The sequence below is a fragment of the Barbus barbus genome, assembly GCF_936440315.1.
Source record: "Barbus barbus genome assembly, chromosome: 5".
Taxonomy (NCBI): Eukaryota; Metazoa; Chordata; class Actinopteri; order Cypriniformes; family Cyprinidae; genus Barbus; species Barbus barbus.
The window spans coordinates 1,245,708-1,265,371 of record NC_136733.1 but is presented as its reverse complement, the minus strand read 5'-3'; the positions used below and the strand labels follow the sequence as shown (position 1 = coordinate 1,265,371).

General features: G+C 35.0%; 1 protein-coding gene across 1 annotated transcript in view; it reads right to left on the bottom strand.

Moving 5' to 3' along the window:
- LOC306870375 (citron rho-interacting kinase-like) overlaps positions 1–19,664 on the bottom strand; it is a gene marked incomplete at its 5' end in the record, with an annotated part of 88,156 nt that overhangs the window by 39,125 nt on the left and 29,367 nt on the right. Inside the window, 12 exons of the mRNA XM_079417605.1 lie at positions 720–917; positions 2,400–2,574; positions 3,854–3,963; positions 4,819–4,935; positions 8,182–8,277; positions 8,670–8,795; positions 9,952–10,092; positions 10,416–10,469; positions 11,789–11,842; positions 13,151–13,321; positions 16,721–16,840; positions 19,316–19,459. Coding sequence (XP_079273731.1) covers positions 720–917; positions 2,400–2,574; positions 3,854–3,963; positions 4,819–4,935; positions 8,182–8,277; positions 8,670–8,795; positions 9,952–10,092; positions 10,416–10,469; positions 11,789–11,842; positions 13,151–13,321; positions 16,721–16,840; positions 19,316–19,459 — 1,506 coding nt within the window. The remainder of the gene's footprint in view (positions 1–719; positions 918–2,399; positions 2,575–3,853; positions 3,964–4,818; positions 4,936–8,181; positions 8,278–8,669; positions 8,796–9,951; positions 10,093–10,415; positions 10,470–11,788; positions 11,843–13,150; positions 13,322–16,720; positions 16,841–19,315; positions 19,460–19,664) is intronic.

Here is a 19,664-nt window from a genome sequence, read left to right as displayed (position 1 = left end):
ACTCACTGATATACATTTTTTTTTTGTCTCTGAAATTCAGTTTCTAAAGCTCATTTTACACCCTCTCTCAGACCAGTAGAGTTAAATAGGCTTCTTCATGTACATAATGCTCAGTAGTCCCTCCCAAAAATAGATATCTACTGTAGTATAAATGGTAAGACACAGTTCAATTTTCATTTTAATTTGAGGTAAAGCTTTAGTAATTTTGGTGTGATTTTTATCATTTTTTATTAGTTTAAAAATATATATATATATATACTAGAGATATTTATCAATTTGTACTTCAGTTTTAGTTATTATAGTAATGCAAGCTACACAAAAAAAGAGAAATACAGCCTTTTTTTAATGGTTTTACTTTTTGTTAACCACAATAATGAAAATGATTGTTGAAATTATTATTGAAATGATTCACTGGAGCATGTTTATTTAATAGAAATATACAAAAATATTTATAAATTAAACATTTTATTTGTTTACCTGCATTGTTTACCTATTATTTTGAATGTTTATTATTTTAATGTAATATTTGTAGTAATTTTAGAACCTTAAAATCTAGTTGTTCTAGTTAAATCTTTAAATTTAGTACATCAAGTTAAACTATATGAAAAGGAGAATGTATAAACAGTATGTGTGTAATATTAGATTGAGTTAATTAATTTGATCTCAGAGGGCTTCGGCTGATTTAACAGTGTGTCCTCAGTGATCTGCATGCGTCTCACTCTCAGCGCAGTGATCTCCTCCTCAGCCTCGGCCGTCGTCTCCTCCAGCTCGGTCTTGGCCTGCTGTAGCTGACTCTCGAGCGCGTGCCGCGCCGCCTGCAGGCTGCTGATCTGAGACTCTCTCTCCTGCAGCGAGAGCGTGAGCTCCGTCACCTGACGCTTGATCTCCAGCTTCTGCTCCTCGTGCTCCAGACCCATCTGAAACACACACACACACACATGCTGTCAAACACCACTACTACTGCCACAGTTTCACGTCTCTCATATCACAACGAGCATTCGTTCACACAATGTAAACTAGTCTGGTAACCTGCTACGGCCTGTTCTTCTTCAGGTTTGGAAGTATTTCTAATGCTATAATACAATTATTGCTGTTGAAAGAATGAAAGATCTATGAAAGATTTTTTCAGATATTGGACCTGTTTCATTTATATTTGACTAACAAAAGTGCATCACAAAGTTTATAAAAAAATGTGTTATTCAAATGGATGGAAATTTTATATGCAATTCAAATACATAAATCTAAATATTAAAAAATATGTTTTGAGCGTGTTTTTTTTAATGTGGCATGATTGCTCACTGTAGCCGTCAATGTATGTGAGAAAAAACTCTGCCGCCATTTAAATGTTTACATTTTAATAATGAATTATAGTAAACAATTATATAACTAAAAAGTTGATTTAAAACATTTTGATGCATCACTATATCGTAGCGCTGAGCAATATAAAATCTCATTTTTTTCTGAATGTTCGACCGATTTAAATTTAATTTACAATTTTTAACTAGTCAACTTGAAAATGTAACAACATGATTCAAGTAACTAGTTCTTTATTAACCCTCTAGTTAAAGAAAATTCTATTCTAAGTGCAGCACACATGAAGCTGTCAACATGATGTAAATTTTAAATATCTTTGCAGGAAAGATGCATGAACTACAACTACATCTTGTACAAATGTATTCTTTGTTCAGAAATAATACGAGGAAAATGCTTTAAAAAAAAATAAAAAAAATCAAGGTAATTCAAATTCAAAATGACTGAAGGTATGACACCAGTAGACTATAATTAACTATAAATGTTCTGTAAAAACAACGAACAGCAGCTTTCAGCCTGTCACCATGATGCAAACATCAAATATCAGACACACAGTAGTAGTTACAGGTTTTATAGTGTGCTCCTCAGTGTGTCTAATTCTAACGATTCCTAATTCTAAATCGTGGCAAAACATTACATTTGAATTAACTGATAAAATCGGAAAAATCACCAGTCCCACTTTATATTAGGTGGCCTTAACTACTATGTACTTACATTTAAATTAATAATTTAATACAATGCACTTATTGCCTACATACAAGTTTTTACATTGCACTTATATTTTAAAAAAATACCTGCATGTAAATACATTTGTAACTAATTTCTGTAATTGCATTTATAATTACACTGTTGCATTTACCCTTACACCTAAACCCACTCTTAAACCTACCCACACCACCAAACCTGGCCCTAACCTTACCTGTATCCCACCTCAATAGCAGCAAAAGTGCTTTGCAATACAATATGAACACAATAGGTACATTGTACTTACTTTTGATGCTAGTGCATTGTAGTTAAGGCCACCTAATATAAAGTGCCCAGCCCTACTGTATCGTGTAGTAGTATATTCTGTCCTGATCTGCTCGCACCTCTCTGAGTCTGGTCTCCAGCTCCAGGATGCGGCTCTTCCGGCTCTGCTCCTGCTGGCTCATCTTCTCCAGGTGTTCCTCCAGTTTGGCATTCTGAGCTTCCAGCTTCCCCGCCTGCGACTCCAGGTAAAACTTCTGCTGTCGCAGCTCCGAGATCATCTCCTCCTGAGCTTTCCTGAGAAAAACACTGAGCTTTGAATCTCGTGATTCATTATTTCTCTGATTTTTCAATGTTTGAAGCCTTGTTTTCCAGTAAAAGGAGTGAATTAGATTTCTCCTTCAATAAACTCATCTCAGAAGCATCCTGAGAATCGCTTTCTCAAAACCGCTAAATTGTTTTTGTTTGGCTAAATTGCAATCATTCCTATTCCTCAGTCCCCTATTAAATCCAAAACACTTGATTTAGAAGTTGAACAATGCAGCAGAGATGCTCAGATTGAACATTTATTACAAGCTAAAAATTGCTTCCCCAGATTGTTGTGTGCAGATCTACAATAACCCCTCACATCAACCCTTATTTATTCTAATATGTCCTAAAACTACACTCTGAAACTCTGAATTGTAATTTAGCATAACAGTCAGTCCTGGAAGTAAAAATCCCATTCATTTGCTCCATAGAGGAGCTCATTTTTAATGAACTATTGCAAGTATACTTCAAGTAAACTATCACAATATCTTACATTTGAAGACCGATATTATTCAAAGATCATACAATCCTCATTAATAGTGACATTAAAACACATTTTAAGCTTAATATTAAGAAATGTGCTAACGAATTCCAAACTAATTCAATTTGTTCAAATGGCTGATTCATTCTGTATCGAAGCTTTGTTCAGAACTATTTTCGTTAGTGAAATAAAGCAAAAACAACTCGCGATATTAGAAAATCAACAGTACATTTGCAATCACGCTGATATTTGGGAAGAACACCACTCTTGCACGTGATGTTTAACTATATTATATATAATAAATGAGACAAAAACTCACACAGAGGCATTTTTGCCTCCATATAGATACTAGTCTCACACCCCTAATTCAATTCATTAACCCCCGGGTTCCCAGACGAGGCTTGAGCCTAGTTCCAGACTAAAATGTAAGTCTGAGCTGTTTCAGCTGAAATAAACGTGCACCAGTAATGTTTTTTTCTAAGGCACTTTTATAAAAATGACTTAAAAATCCTAATTGAATTATGGCCTAATCCTGGCTTAGTCTGAGCCCTGTCTGTGAAACCAGGCCTAGTTGTCACTGAGTTGATTCAAGTCGGTCAAATGAATCTGAACTCAGTCACATGTTTTTCTACTAATTGCCCACCAGGTTTTTTAACTAGCTTCACCGGAGAGACCTGCCAAAAACCATTTTGCTGGTGGAGTGAATACTTCTGCAGGAGATGCAGGTCTGGAAACTCGAGCTGCTCTGAACTGGACCGGTTTCTGGGATCATGGTTTAACTCTTACATGTTTTTCTGGGTGTAAATGCTGCTGTTGGCTGCCAGTTTATTGGCCTCAGAGAGTTCAGTGATCCGCTGCTCCAGACTCTTCATCTTGTTGTCCATGGCCTTGATGGTCTGTAGAGAAAAACCCATCAAATCCAGCATTGGGATGCAGATTTATACATGCAGTAAATGTTAGTCCACCAGCGTGGGCAGAAGAGGCGTCAGGAGAGTTTGAGAAACACATGATTTATTGCTGCTAGTGTTGCAATTTGCAAACTTGACTTTTAATAACAGGACATCATAAGAGCCAGGAGCTGAATTTTAATAAAAACTCAAATTAAATCAGAATAACTTTATGGACGCCAGTGATAAACTCTTCATAACGCAGACTTTTTAATTTGCTAGCTTGAGCTACACCAGTGTTGCTAAGTATGTAAATGTTGAAAATGCATCATATTAAACAACCCTGCGGTTTCATACACTGAGCATGTGAGTCCGCGATCAGGGCGGTAATCTAGTTAGCTAAAGTCTGGTTAACTGGAGCAAGGGCTAAAATGATAAGAGTGAATATCGCAAAACTTTCTCAGGTCTAATTTCACCACAAAATCAAACATTATCATGATGATAAAGTCTGGAAAATAATGCATATCTAAAAATATGGTCTTATAATAGCTTTATTTTCATGTTTTATGCAAACAATAATTTCTTATTTTTTCTCTTTTGCTTTCGAGGTGAAATATGAAATGGACATCTGAGAGGTTTAACCTGAGAGGTTACATTTTATATTCATACAAATTTTAACCTTAACAAATACCCATTTAACACCCATAAGGTTTTGGTCTTGGATTGGATTCTAGTAGCTCAAAAATCCTGCTGGATGAACTAGTCAGTGTGTCTCCAGCAAACACACACACACACACACACACTTCTGTGCAAACAGTCTGTCAGGAGTCAGAGATTGATGTGAGATGAAGACGAGACACTCACAGCTTTCTGCTCACTGATGAGTTTGCATTTCTCACGCGCCTCTTCCTCATGCTGAGCTCGTTTCTGCTCCAGACTCTCTTTATCAGCCAGATCTGCCTTCATCTGAGCCTCCAGAACCTGCAGCACACACACACACACACACGTCAGGCGTCTTACATGCATCTACAGACGATAATCATCATGTAATAGATTAACAGGTATATTCAGATATGAATATGATGTGCTGATGTGGAGTTTTGCTATTGTGTGTGACGGAAATTGCATTTGTTCGTTTTTGGAAAAGTTGCTAACAAAACAATCTAACTAGCAGTCCGTTAACTTTTCTATTGATTAAAATAAGAAAAAATTGATTGTTTTTTAATAACTAACTGACCTAGTGAAAAAAATACTAATATACTACAAATACTTTTACATATTTATGTAATAAAAATATCCTACAATTGAAGAGTTTATTTGCAAAAACAGATACAAATTTTCAAAAATAATGTTTTTTATTATGTTATGTTTTTATTGTGTTTTGTGTTAGCTAGCTATATTGTTAAGGAAAATGAGATATACAGGTGCATCTAAAAAAATTAGAATATCGTGAAAGTAAATTTTTTATTGTAACTTATTTCAAAAAGTGAAACTTTCATATATTCTAGATTCATTACATGTGAAGTAAAAAGTTTTAATTTTGATGATTAGAGCTTACAGCTCATGAAAGTCAAAAATCCAGTATCTCAAAATATTAGAATATTTCCGAAGATCAATCAAAACAAGGATTTTCCAAACAGAAAAGTTCAAGTTCTTTAAAGTATGTTCATTTCTGCACTCAATACTTGGTCGGGATTTCCAAAATGAAACCTTGATTTCCAAATGAAATGCAAAATTTACTTTCATCTGAAAAGAGGACTTTGGAGCACTGAGCAACAGTCCAGTTCTTTTTCTCCACAGCCCAGGTAAGATGCTTCTGACATTGTCTCTGGTTCAGAAGTGGCTTGGTAGCCCTTTTCCTGAAGACGTCTGAGCGTGGAGACTCTTGATGCACTGACTCCAGCTTCAGTCCACTCCTTGTGAAGCTCTCACAAGTGTTTGAATCAGCTTTGCTTGACAGTATTCTCAAGCTTGCAGTCATCTCTGTTGCTTGTGCACCTTTTCCTACCCAAATTCTTCCTTCCAGTCAACTTTGCATTTAATATGCTTTGATACAGCACTCTGTGAGCAGCCACAGCTTTCAGTAATGACCCTCTGTGACTTACCCTCTTTGTGGAGGGCGTCAATGTTCGTCTTCTGGATCATTGCCAAGTCAGCAGTCTTCTCCATTATTGTGGTTTCAAAGAACAAGAGATACCCAGAATTTATACTGTAGAGATGGTCATTAATTGAAACTCAAATGTAAATATTCTAATATTTTGAGATACTGATTTTTGACTTTCATGAGCTGTAAGCTCTAATCATCAAAATTAAAACAAAAAACTTTTGAAATGTTTTACTTTACATGCAATGAATCTAAAATATATGAAAGTTTCACTTTTTGAAATGTTACAATAAAAAATCTAAAAAATTGAGATTAATTGGAATGCACAATGAAAAAACATGATTTTTGAAAATGGTTAAAAACGGAGTAATCTTTTTTTTTTTTTGCAAATTAACTCTGTACTTTTAGTACACTAAACTGGCATACTTAAAATCTGCTAAACTGGAACAACTAATTTTGTACCTAATGCACTTTATTGTGTGGAAGTAGTTCTGGAGTCCAACTAAAGATATACTGAAGTATATTTGATTCAGCTCAAATTGAACTATTACAAGTATACTTCAGGTACACTTTAAATATCTTGAATTTAAAGACTGATAAAGAGATCTGACTGAGATCATAAATCCTAATTAATAGTCATAAACACATTTTAGGCATAATATTAAGAAATGTGCCTTTGGCAATAAAGAAATACGCCAAATAAAGTTTTTATTTATTATTTTATATCAGTAAGTCCTAAGTGATGTCAATAAATAAGTTAATGGATTCGAGGTATACTTAGCATGAAATAAATGTATTTTAAATATATTATGGCATAGGTTTTTGTTTTTTTAATAGGGTGGTACTGACACAAAATATGAAAATTAAAGGATATTTCTGTTGCTGATGTACAGATGTGTTCCGGTCACGCCTCATTCATGTGTTCAGAAAACAGAAATTGTACTTGGAAAAACTCAAAATGTTTGACATGATAATGACATCAGTATTGGGACACTGACCTTTATATTTGGTATATAGTACAGTCATCTGTAAATATTTTAATTTTCTCAGGTTTTTTTTTTTTATTGATTTTCTCAAAGTGACAAAACACCGAGTCCCTAAAATAAAAAATAATAAATAAATAAAAAATACAGACTTTTACATGCACAAAATAAACTTTTTTGTGCCCTTGAGAAACTATTCACATGTAAATGTTTTGCATGCTTATGCATTACAATTTTTAGTTTTATATAACCTATTTCCTCTGTGCATCACTGCCATCTATAGCATGGATGCACATGAATTAACAGAGATCTACCTGGTCAAAGTTTTGCTTTTCTTATGGTAGTACTTCTAATATCAAGGCCTAAAGTCAAATTGAACACATCCTCTGTGGTGGTGGAGAAACCATGACATGAAATGGGCTAATAGCATAAAAGTTGCCAAGTTCAAGGGTCTATAAAAAAAGACTGGTACTGTAAAAAAAGTGTTTAAGTTTGGCTTTCATTGGGGCCTTTAATGCATAGTCAGTGGTGGCCAGAAACCACATCTCAAAATGGGCTGATGGCACAACAGGTGGCTCAGTGTGCATCATCCTATATACTAAATTTAATGGTTTCTTGTGCGCACATAAAAGCCTGTATATATTTTATTTTTGCAAAGGTCCTTGGGGCTAATTAATACGGTGCCAAGAATATAGTGAGAAGAAACTCAAAATGCTTATAACCGGCATTTTGCATAATGAAAAAGTGCACTTGAATTCATTCAGTAGTATCTGACAGTCACTAAAGAATCAGCTGCTATGAAACCTCACTACCTGTACGTTACATTTATATTCATTAAATTCTTAATTTTCTATTATAAAAAAAACTAAATAGGGGCAAAAGTCTGGAAACACAAATATTTTTCCATACTCTGCTTTTTTTTCCATACTTTTCCAAACCCGATAGGAACCCTGTGAGAATAATCTACTTAAATATATTCAAATAAATGTAATAAATTCACCCAAAATGGCACAATAGTCACTGACCCAAAAACTTCAAGCAACAGAACAAAAGTAGTGATGCATCAGTCGTGTGTGTCTTTCATAAACTAGTGATTTCCACACATTTTTACGAGCGTCTGTGGTCTGTGTTCAACTCTACCTTGATTTTGTCCTCATAGAGTTGCTCCTTCTGGACCAGATGGGCTTCCATCCTATGCGCTGTAGCCTGAGTGTCCCGCAAGTTTTCCTCAAGCTCCTAAACTCTCACACACACACACACACACTCCACTGTCAGGTAACAGGTAGATCCAAACAGTTTCCAGCAGTAAAATCCCATCACCAGGTGAAATGAAGAAGTGAACTTGCTTTGAGAAGCTGAGCGCTGCTTGACGGGACGGCATGAAGGTGTGTGTGTTCCTCACTGAGAGGTGCAGAGGTGTGTGTGGCAGCAGATGGGACATCCTGTTAGTGTGTGTGTGTTTGTTCTGTCATATGCTAATCTGTAGGAATCTGAGAAGACAGACGCACAAGGATGACGGTGCAAAGACAGACGTGAAGAGAGACCTGTGTGTGTGTGGGTTACAGGTCAGCTGGTTAAGGAGGCGTGTTAGTGGTTTAATCTTTGCTAGTCTGATCAGTCTCTCTCACCAGTATCTTCTCAGCCATCTGTTGGATCTGTTGGGATTTGGTCTGGATGTCGTCCTTCAGTTTATTCTCTCGACGCTCCACCATCTCCAGACGCTTCACTTGGTTTTCCAAAGTCTTTCTGCCCTCCTGAACACAAGAGTGATGTAACAACTATTACAGATTCATTCCTCCTGAGCTTCAGCAATCACACCAAACCTGTCAACAATCTTATCAAGTTCATATTACACATCAAAATCAAGAGGAAGAAATTATATTTGCATATAAAAAAAAAAAAAAAGATGTTTGCTTGTGACATTATTTTCATCATAATTCAGCACATTTAACACTGTAAATCATACAGATTAGAGTAAAAAAAACATTTGCTGTACTAAATACACTACTGTTTAAAAGTTTGGGTTCAGTAAGATTTATGAAGAAATTAATATTTTTATGCATCAAGGACACATTAAATTGATCAGTAAAATACATTTTTAATGTTACAAAAGATTTCTATTTCAAATAAATGCTGTTCTTTGAACTTTCTATTCATCTGTGAATCCTGAAAAATAAAAAGCATCACGATTTCCACAAAAATATTGAGCAGCACAACTGTGTTCAACATTGATAATAATCAGAAATGTTTGTTGATCAGTAAATCAGTATATTATTATGATTTCTGAAGATCATGTGACACTGAAGACTGCAGTAATGATGCTGGAAATACAGCTGCAGATCACAGAAATACATTACATTTTAACAGATAATCACAGAAAACAGTTATTGTAATAACATTTCACAATTTTTACTCTTTTTTGATCAAATAAATCAAATTTGATCACATAAATTGGTGGCAGAAGAGCCTTTTAAACAGTAGTATACTGTTAAAAGTAAATAAAAACCACATACAATATTTTACTATATAATGCAATACAAATATTATTACTATTTAAGTAACGAGATCTAATAAGAATCATAATTATGACAATTATTAAAAAAGAAAAACATCCAGGCATATTACAGCAATTAAAAAGTGTCATGCAAAAATAATTCATATAAAAATCATCTTGATGCTAAAAACTTTTTTGATTTTCTTTATGCAACTTTTTTTTGGTCCTTTTTAATAATGATCCGGTGATAAACAATTATTTAAATCAGGCCAGTTAATTATCTGATATTTGTCCATTTAACAGAAGCATTAACACTCTCTTCTTTCAGTCCCACAATGCACCAGCAGTGCATAATGCACATTAACTCTGTGTGTGTGTGAGAGATTATCAGGCACTGTATCAGTGCCCCGTCGCACCTCAGTCTCTCGCAGGCGTCTGCGCAGCGTGTCGCTGGGGTCAGATTTGTTGCGCAGACGCTCCAACTCTCGCTCCAGACGCTCTTTGGCCTGTCGGATGTTCTGCAGCAGCTCCGTAGCTTCTGTGCTCGCCTTCACCGCCTGCAGGGTCAAAGGTCAAACTGCATTATACACATTATTCATGTAACACTTAGTTTTGGGTCAAGAGGTCAGTCTGTAACCTTTAGATCCTCTAAAGATGTCTTTCCAAAAGTGCAAGCAAAAGATTCAAATTCAGTGCAGATGCAATAAGATTACTGAAGTTAAGGGGTGTCGTTAGTCTCTGTACCATGGGAAATCACGCTAACATGCAGACTCTAGTGGCTTATTGCTACAACATGGTGGATTAAACAGTGCAATTAAACACTAAAGTAATATACTGTACTGCATTATGTCTGCGGTCTGTAGCATGTTAACTACAGCACCTTTGAGAGTTTATCCTGCAGCTCCTGGATCTTCAGCTGCTGCTCGGCGTTGGTCTGGAACACAGAAGCTCATAAAGTCACACACTGTGACCATCACAGCAGATGAGTGTGTAATTACAGGAAATTAAACCGTCCACGCAGGTGAAGTCAATGACAAGGCAATGTTTCAAAGTGACGTTTAGCACCTGGGCGGCGAGGAAAGTGCAGATGATCACAGTGGAGTTTAAACTAGCGATGCATGATTTATGACTCGCTATATCAGGATTGACCAACAGTTATTAGTTTATTTAGGAACGGCATCAGTCAGACCAGGCTGATATGGTAAAATTAAATAAATGATATTGAAAACAATATCAGGGCTTATGCATTCCAGTCAGTGTTATTGTTGTATCACTCGAATACTATTATAGTTTTTATTTATATTTTGAATCAGTTTTTGTCCTATTTTCCATTTTTATTTTAAAAGTAGCAAAAATGTTTTAGTAATTTTGTTGTTGTGTGTGTTTTTAATATAGATGTGTCTATATATTTTATAACAATTTAAGTTTTTGTTACTTCAAGATAATCAAGATAAACTTGTTATGAAAATGTTATTATTATTATATAGTTATTTGGTCAAGCATCCTGTTATTTGTGATCTACAGTATACTGCATACAGCTCTCATAACAACATCAAGTAAAGGGTTTTTCTACATGTGGAAACTTTCAATAGCAAATGCAAATTTTCAGTAAAACATGGTGCTTGAGTGTGTAGTTTTAATAGATGAGCTTATCATCACATTTTATAAAAACATTTATTCATGAAGAAGTGGGCTCTCAAAATGAAACTACTTGACCGGAGAGAGATTTCACAGCATGAAGAGTGCAATGAGTATCATTGAGGATGATTAACACACACACACACACACACACACACACACACACTCACACTCACACTCACACTCACACTCACACTCACACACACACACACACACACACACACACTCACTCACACACACATGATGTGACTGAGCAAATCTCACTACTTTTTTAGATTACATTCAGTGTTTTTGCAGGCCTAGGAATCCCAGACATCCCTGATATTTCGCGGTTTTGCATGACTCTGGGAGCTGTGCTGGTTTATTAACGATAATAATTGAGTACCTGTATGATCTGACTGTGACGCTCTCATGGGATCTATTTGAGCTCTCAGTCAGAAATAAAGGAGCCCACAGGGACGGCCTGTCCATCCCAGAGAAGTTTGAGTCTAGCGTATGATCTGATGACGGATGAATTATTGAGTCCACCGGTCTGCTCAATTATTCATTTGCAGGGACACAAACAGATTTCAGATGAATTTCAGTCATTGTGTGTTTTGACTGATTTGTACCTACCTTCTCGAGTTTAGAGAGCAGCTCCTCCACCTCTGCTTTCCCCTGCTCCTTCGCCTGAACACAATCCAAATATCACCATCACACGACAGGATCATAAAGACCAATCCCTCACACACAAACCACATGTACTGTATATACCGGCCAGGGAGAGCTATCAGATTTGGATAATGGCTCATACTTCTGAGAATATTGATTCAATTTCAGCTATATAGAATATTAATAATGTAATTTAATTTATAGACCAAATATAATAAATTTATTAATATATAATTACATAAATATATCTATAAATATATTATTATTATAATTTACATAATAATACAAATGATTAATTATAATAGAGAGGGATGGAAAATAAATAATGTAATTTAATTTATATACAAAATATAATAGGTATATTAATAAAACAAAAAATAAAAGTATTTTTAATTATATAAAATACCTATTTATAATTGTTTTATTTTGCATACATATTAAATTGTAAAATATACAAAAATATTTAATCTACTCTATAATTAATCAAAATTATTATATAGAATTTCTAATATATACTGTATTATATAACAGAGAGAAAATAAAAATAATGCAATTTAATCTATATACAAAATATATATAAAATATAAAAATCAAAGTTATTATTACTTAGAGAGAGATGCAAATTAATACTATATTCAAAAACATATGTATAAAAAAATTAACAATGACTGAAATTATGACGCTCATGATTATAAAATCATCTTCATTTAACTGCTTCTGTTGAAATGCTTAATTAGTTTCGTAGAAAAATATATGAATTGTGCATTTGTACACATTTCTTTACAAAACAAAGATATTTATAATGCAGTTTAAAAGCATCCCAGGATGCACCTCATGAGTGTCCAGAGCGAGCAGAGCTCAGAAAAGAAACGCACAAACTCAAACACTTCTAGCATGTGGACACTAGTCAAAATAAAGACCGAGCAAAGGTGTCCAAGCATCTGACTGGTTGTGATTGTTCTAGATATTATCATCATACACGGCAAAAAATGCTTTTCTTACTTAGATTTTTTGTCTTGTTTCCAGCCCAGATATTAAAAATCAAGAAGGATTTTCTAGACAAGTCAAAATTAATTGAGTCTTTGCTTAGAAGTTAGAACGAGCAAAATAATCTGCTAATGGGGTTAGCAAAATAATCTTATTTCAAACAGAAGACAAGGTTATTTCGTTTACCACATTGGCAGATTATTTTGCTTGTTTCAAAAAAAAAAAAACATAATTTTTACTTGTCTTGTGCTGGAAACAAGACATAAAATCTAAGTAAGAAAAGCATGTGTTGCAGTGTAATTGTTCACTGACTGAAAACACACACACACACACACACACCTTCTGGATCCTCTGCTGGTACTCGGCTGCTTTCCTCTTGAGCTCTTCGCTGGTCTGCCGTGACTCTCGCAGCTCGGTCTCGTACAGGTCGCTGCGGCGGCGGGCGGCAGACAGATCCTCCTCCAGCTGCCTGATGGTCACCTGCATCTCCTCCAGCTGAGCGTGATACTCCTGAACATCAGAAAACTCTGATGAATCACACTAAATTACTACAATTAGAACCAGAGCACTGTCCAAGAAACATCAATATCACAGCACACAAATATAACCAGCCAGTACAGCTCCTGATACAGTCTACTATTTTACATGCGCTGTTATTTTAATATTATTCATATACTATTAAAGTTGAAATTATTAATTGGCTTTTATTTTTTTTTCAACTCATTTAAATTTGTTTAATTTTTATTTATTTTATTTCTATTATAGTTTATTATTTAAATTTTATTGTTTTAAACTTTTTTCAGTTACTTGACAACATTTCTATTTTCTTTTATTATCATCATTATTTATTTGATTTTTTTTTAAGTTTTCTACGTTTTTCAACTAACATTTATATTTACTTCAATTTAATTTCAACTTTATATCATTTCAATTAACAAAATGTTTTAACGCTGGTTATTTTCTAAATATTTTTTAATAAAATAATTGATTAGCTTTTTAAAAATATTTTCAATTTTAGTTAAATTTTTTGTACTTTTATTATTTTAAAAGTTAAAAATTACTTGTTTCAGTTACTTGCCAACATTTCTATAAATTTTTTTTAAAGTTTTCTTTGCATTTTATTTTTTATTTTATTTCCGCTTTATTTCATTTAACACAATGCTTAATGTCCTTAAAGGTTTTTAACAGTTCTTTTTGAACAAAGATAACCCAGGTTCTGAGCAGCACAGGACTCTGATAAAGCTCTGCTGATCCCGTGAAACGACCCGCTGAAAGCCGGATGGGTTAATGAGGGTTTGAGCAAGTAAGATGCATTAAGGAATTAAACGAGCGGCTGCAGAGAGTGACTGAAATATAATGTGAATGATTACAGGCTGAGATTCTCCCTGAAGCCGGCGGGTCTCGCGAGGTTAATTGTGCTGAGTTTAGAGGTCTGAGAGAAGTGCACTTTCACAAGCTCTTCACCTCATTTCAGTTCAACCAAAGACAGCATCTTAGTTTGGATCCAACGAGGAAACATTTAAGAGACAAATGATGTTTGTTCAGAGGGACTGTGACTCACAATCACGCTCTGAAGGTCCATCATCAAGTCATTTAAAGCTGCTGTAAGTGAACCGTAATGGAAAATATCACTATTAAACGAATAATTACGTGTTCGTGAAATACCACACACTAACAGCACTAGAGCCTGGATATCGCATTAAACAATGAAACTGCAGGTCAATATTTAAGCCTGAATTGCATATGGATTATCAGTTTTATCATAAACTAATAAACTTAATGCAATGCATATTTTTCATAAATGAAACCGTTAAGAAACAGGTCAGATTTCTGCTCTCAAAAAGTCACAGCATAGTTTATTATTAACTATTTATGATCCAATTATTAACTATTTATTATAAGCTATTAATATATTTGGTTTTGTTTAAATAATAATATTTCAAAATGCATTTATTTAAATTTCTTAGAATCAGCTATTATTCATTCTTTTGTGAATATTATATAAACATGGCTAAAATATGACTAGCTGTGGAACAAGTAATATTCAATCAGTCAAATTGTATTTTTGCATTTCTATAATTGGTATCACATTTATGATCATTTCAGTCACTTCTTTCAGAGATGCATCTATCAAAATGAGACATCTCAGTAAAATAGCATATGCTTTTTAAAGATGCAGCCCTTATTTTGTGTGTGTGTGTGTGTGTGTGTGTAGGGACTGATTGTTAGAGGAAGATTGAATCGGGCTGATATTGATCGGAGGAGACTGACAGTGAAGGCTGTGTTGTGGATGAGATCTTCTGAGACGTCAGTCAGTAAGACACTTAATTACTGCAACCTAACGAGAACAAAACGTCTAGCATTCTAATAAACACTCACATACAACACAGGCCTTTTAGAAATCTGCAGTTATTATCAAGCAAACACCATTTAATGTTCTTCACGCCTGTGTGTGTGTGTGCAAGAAATCTAGTATCTTCAAAAACAACGTCTACATTATAGCAGCAAACTAAACATTTTAAATGTTACATAATAAAAATGCTGTTAGCTACACTGTTCTAAAGTTTGTGGTCAGTAAGATTTTTTTAAAGAAATTAATACTTTTTCATTAAGGATGAATTAAATTGATCAAAAGTGACAGTAAAAGACATTTATAATGTTACAAAAGATTTCTGTTTCAAATAAATGCTGCTCTTTTGAAGTTTCTAATCATCTGAAAAATAAATGTATCGGAGTTTCCACAAAAATATTGTGCAGCACAACTGTGTTCAACATTGATATTATAATGATTTCTGAAGATCATGTGACACTGAAGACTGGAGTAATGATGCTGAGAATACAGCTGCAGATCACAGAAATACATTACAGTTTTCACATAGAAACAGCTGTTTTAAATTATAATGATATTTCACAGTTTTTAATGTATTTTTGATCAAATAACTGCAGCCTTGTGAGCTTCTTTCATGAAATCTTTGGCCAGATGTGTAGATAGCTATGGAAAACAGGAGAGCAGTCCGGCTGGAAACAGTTTTAATTGTTTTTAACCGCACACAAAAAGATCTCTCTTCATCTGATGGCTCGGTTCTTTCTCTGTAAATCCAAAGCCGTTCTCAGATCCCAACGTACTCGGGGTTTCAAAACGAGCTCGACACAGGTTTGCCAGCACAGGATTATCCACTAATTCTTGTTTCTAGTTCAGTGAGTGAAATATTATTCCCCGTAATGCCTTGAGCTCATGTTCATGCACACATACACAGAACCAACACAACTCAAACAGCATCATGCATGCCTGATGTCTGCACTTATTTAGACTAATTTAACTCAAAATAAAACCTATTTTAATGTTAAACTATTGCTAGTTGCTACATCACTAGTCTGCAAACAGATAAAGTGGCTCTTGTTAACTGCATTATATTAGACAGAGCTCATCTCCACACACACATCATCTGAAGGTAATGATGCAAAACTTCTTTGTTTTGGTCTTTAATTTGGTGGATGAGTGTTTTAAATGTCCTCTATGTGATGGAAAAAGTTCAAACAAGCAGTTTACTTCATTCCTGAATGATTCAGCCGTTTGAACGAATCAAATGAAGACATTTACCACCACCTGCTGGCAGATTTAGTTTCTTATTTACAGTATCATTTAATTAATAATAATAATAATAAAGGGATAGTTCACCCCCAAAAAATTAAATTCTGTCATCATTTACTCACCCTCATGTCATTTCAAACCTTTCTTTTGTGGAAAAATAAGGTATTTTGAAGACTGTTGGTAACAAAGCTGTTTTGGTTACCAATGACTTTCACTGTATGAACAAACAATACTGAGATGTGTCTCAAAGTATCTTATGTTCCATAAAATATAAAGCGAGGAGCACAGTAACGGTGTGGTGAAGTGCGGTTGCTCACCTGCTCCTTGATCTCCTGGAGTTTGTTGCTCTGTTCTCTGATGTCATGGAGGAGCTGGAGAGCTTTATCATCTTCCTGTGACACTTCAACACGAGCCTGTTCCAGACTGCGCTTCAGACTCTAAACACACACACACACACACACACACGTCTGTTATGTTGAGATGCAGCGGCGGTTGGAACGCAAGGTCAGAACAAAAATGAACAGCGTGCCAAGAGTGCTTTTATCAGCGGGTGTATTTGCATTAAAGACAGAACATCAAGAGAGCAGATATGAAATCGAGTCAGTTTTGCTGTTCTAGATATAAAACAATAGATACGTCCATCAGAGCGTGTACTGATACAGTCCTGCTGTCAGAGGGAACGAGCTAAACAACTAGCAGTTAGCCAAGGGATAATCAGCCTTACTTCTTGAGCTCAAATTAGACCAATCTAGGTTTTAATTTAGAATTTTTTACTGATTTTTAAAGAAAAAGAACAGCTGTTCAATGTTACTAATATACTAAAATCACAAGGTCGTAAAAATAGTGAATGTGACCATGTTAATAAGAGGTGGGAATCACAAGAAACTTCTGATTATTTTAGTACGTTGAGGAAGCACCCAATAATTTTGGATACTCTATCTGTAACTTCTCATTGTCAGTCAGTAGTAATGGCTCTTGGTTTATTTTTAGATGCATATGATCACAAGTAATGCTCTGTGGTTCAGTACGAGTTCCTCTACAGTGAGATGAAAGTCGTTTGGCTTCAGCACTGTTAAAAGAGTAGATCTTGATCCCCAAACACATTAGTTGAGAATAAAACTTATATATTATTGCATAAAATATTTGCAAATAAACACCATTTCCTTCCTGTGTGTTTAAGAGAACAAAATCTTCACTTCCTGGGAAACTGGTGTGAAGTATGAGTTTTTTTACATTTTAAATTAAGATTTTTTCCCCACATAATAATGATTTGTGCCTCAGAGCGTGCAGGTGAAATGCTATTCTGTAAGTGTTTCCATTGTAGTTTCTTACCATGTTTTCTTACCAAAAAAAAAAGCACATTTTTAGATTTTAAGCACATCTTGGTGTTTCCATTTAGGTTTTTATGCGCTATTCAAAAATTACATAAAACTATGGATGGAAGTAACAACACAGCAACTGTGTTTCATTTACGTACACGTGAGTGCGCTTGTGTGCATTATTCCCAAACTTTACCACAGCTGAACCAATGCTTTATTCCCAAATATTGTATACGATATTCCGGTTTAATTTGTAGCTTCAGATAGAAACATAGCTTGTGTTGTGTTGAAGATCCATGGAAATATAGCAATTGATGTTTCAGACCATGGATGACTAAAGCACTGAACAACAGTTAACCATCTTTCTTATGGAGGACCAAACCTGCAAACATTCTAAAATAAATGTAATAAAAGGAAAATAAAGGAATAATTGACTCGATAAAACAAATAATTTAATTAAATTTAGTCTTGAATTAATTTACTTTTTAAATTATTTTCTGTAATTATTTTTAACTTTATTTTTATTCTTTATTATAGTTTCATTTTTTGTTTATTTGCATATTTCTTTTAATGAATTAAGAATTTATGCACATAAATAAACTGCATTATTTAAATGTGGAAATACATGACTATGGGAATAAATAGATAAACACTTAAATATAATAAGTAAAATAAATAAATGAATTAATTAAAAGAACAAAAATACAGTTAAAATAAAGACAATAATCATAAAAATTTATTGTATTTGTTTTTCTTTCTTTCTCTATTTTCCATTTATTAGTTTTGTTCTCCATAATTTCTACAGAAAGTTTTTTTTTTTCTGATATTTTGACAATTTATTTAAATTGTGGCATCTTGAATTTCTTGGCCTTTGTGCCAAAGTATACTCATTTAATGCACAGATTGCTTGTCTCTATACACTTCAATAAATAATAAAGTGTATTATGATTAATGAATAATAATAATAATAATAATAATTTGTTACATTTATATAGCGCTTTTCTAGGCACTCAAAGCGCTTTACATAGTAAGGGGGGTATCTCCTCGTCCACCACCAGTGTGCAGCATCCACCTGGATGATGCGACGGCAGCCATATTGCGCCAGAACGCCCACCACACACCAGCTTACTGGTGGAGAGGAGACAGAGTGATGAAGCCAATCAGTAGATATGGGGATGGTTAGGAGGCCATGATGGTCAGAGGCCAATGGGCAAATTTGGCCAGGATACCGGGGTTACACCCCTACTCTTTTTCGAAGGACATCCTGGGATTTTTAATGACCACAGAGAGTCAGGACCTCGGTTTAACGTCTCATCCGAAGGACGGTGCTTTTTTACAGTATAGTGTCCCCATCACTATACTGGGATGCTAGGACCCACCCAGACCGCAGGGTGAGCACCCCCTGCTGGCCTCACTAACACCTCTTCCAGCAGCAACCTAGTTTTCCCAGGAGGTCTCCCATCCAGGTACTGACCAGCTCAACCCTGCTTAGCTTCAGTAGGCAACCAGTCTTGGGCTACAGGGTGATATGGCTGCTGGACGACTGTTGAATGACTGTTACTGTTCTAGAATAAGTGTTTGGGCGTCACTCACGCTGCATTCGGTGATGTAGGTGGCAAGGTCCTGCTCCAGGATGCTCCTCTGGGTCTCAGAGGCTTTGAGCTCCACATCCTTCTGCTGGAGGACTGACTCCAGGTCAGTCATCTTACGCTGAAACCGTGAGATCTCCTGCTCCATCTGAGCGGCCACAAACACAAGCACCAGGTCTAAATGTATTTTACAGCAGCGCTCGGACAACACCAACACAACCACACACCTGCCTGACAGATGGCTCTAGTCGCACATGAACCGATCAGCTCTTCTTTACTACTAGCTACAGCACCAAATAAACATGACTGAACAGCAGAAGTTGTTGAAAGAAGCAGAACAACTTACTGAAATA